The sequence below is a fragment of the Aureococcus anophagefferens genome (assembly GCF_000186865.1).
Source record: "Aureococcus anophagefferens unplaced genomic scaffold AURANscaffold_230, whole genome shotgun sequence".
NCBI classification, from domain to species: Eukaryota; class Pelagophyceae; order Pelagomonadales; family Pelagomonadaceae; genus Aureococcus; species Aureococcus anophagefferens.
The window spans coordinates 10085-10894 of NW_008705768.1; the positions used below are offsets into that span (position 1 = coordinate 10085).

The window sequence follows — 810 nt, forward strand, 5'->3', positions numbered from 1 at the left end:
GCTACGGCACCTTTAGGGAAACAACATCTTCAACANAACTACGCGTCGCCCGGCGCGTGCGACCTGGCGAAGTCGACGTAGGCGGCGGCGGACTCGACGATGAAGTCGATCTCGCCGGGCTTCAGGCGGCGCATGAACTTGGCCGGCCGGCCGCCCCAGAGCTCGCCGGCGCCGACGGTCTTGCCGCCCGTGAGCAAGCTGCCCGCCGCGAGCATGGAGTCCTCCTCCATGGTCGCGTGGCTCATGACCGTCGCGCTCATGCCGACGAAGGAGCGGTCGCCGAGCGTGCACGCGTGGAGGAGGGCCATGTGGCCCACGGTGACGTCCTCGCCGACGATCGTCGGGCGCGAGCCCTTGGCGCCGAGGCGGTCGCTGTCGACGTGGACGACAGTGCCGTCCTGGATGTTCGACCGCGCGCCGATGCGGATGGCCGCGCCGTCGCCGCGGAGCACGCAGTTGTACCAGACCGACGCGTCGCGGGCGAGCGCGACGTCGCCGACGACCGACGCCGTCGACGCGCAGAAGGCCGCGGCGGCGACGTCGGGCGTGCAGCCGTGGTGCTCAAAGGTCACGCCACGTTCCGGCGCGCGCCGAGGACGTGCGAAGCGTGACGTCCCGAGAGCGGACCGCGACGGAGCGCCTGTGGCGCGCCAAAGCCTGAGCATCGTCTTGTGGCAATCGATGCAACAACAACCTCACGTATCCGCCGCGGTTGCTCGTAGCGCGGCGCTCTCGCAGTCGGCTGCGCTCTCCCAACAGCGCTGCCCCGTGCTTGCCGTGGTTGATAAGTCGTGCGGCAAGACTTCGCGT

General features: G+C 69.7%; 1 protein-coding gene across 1 annotated transcript; it reads right to left on the reverse strand.

Annotated features, from left to right (window-relative positions):
• Positions 1-38: 38 nt before the first annotated feature.
• On the reverse strand, positions 39-665 carry AURANDRAFT_34918 (hypothetical protein; the record flags this gene model as incomplete). Its single annotated transcript, XM_009044295.1, has 1 exon — positions 39-665. The coding sequence occupies one exon, from the start codon at positions 663-665 to the stop codon at positions 39-41; it is 627 nt and encodes a 208-aa protein (XP_009042543.1).
• Between the last annotated feature and the right edge of the window lie 145 nt (positions 666-810).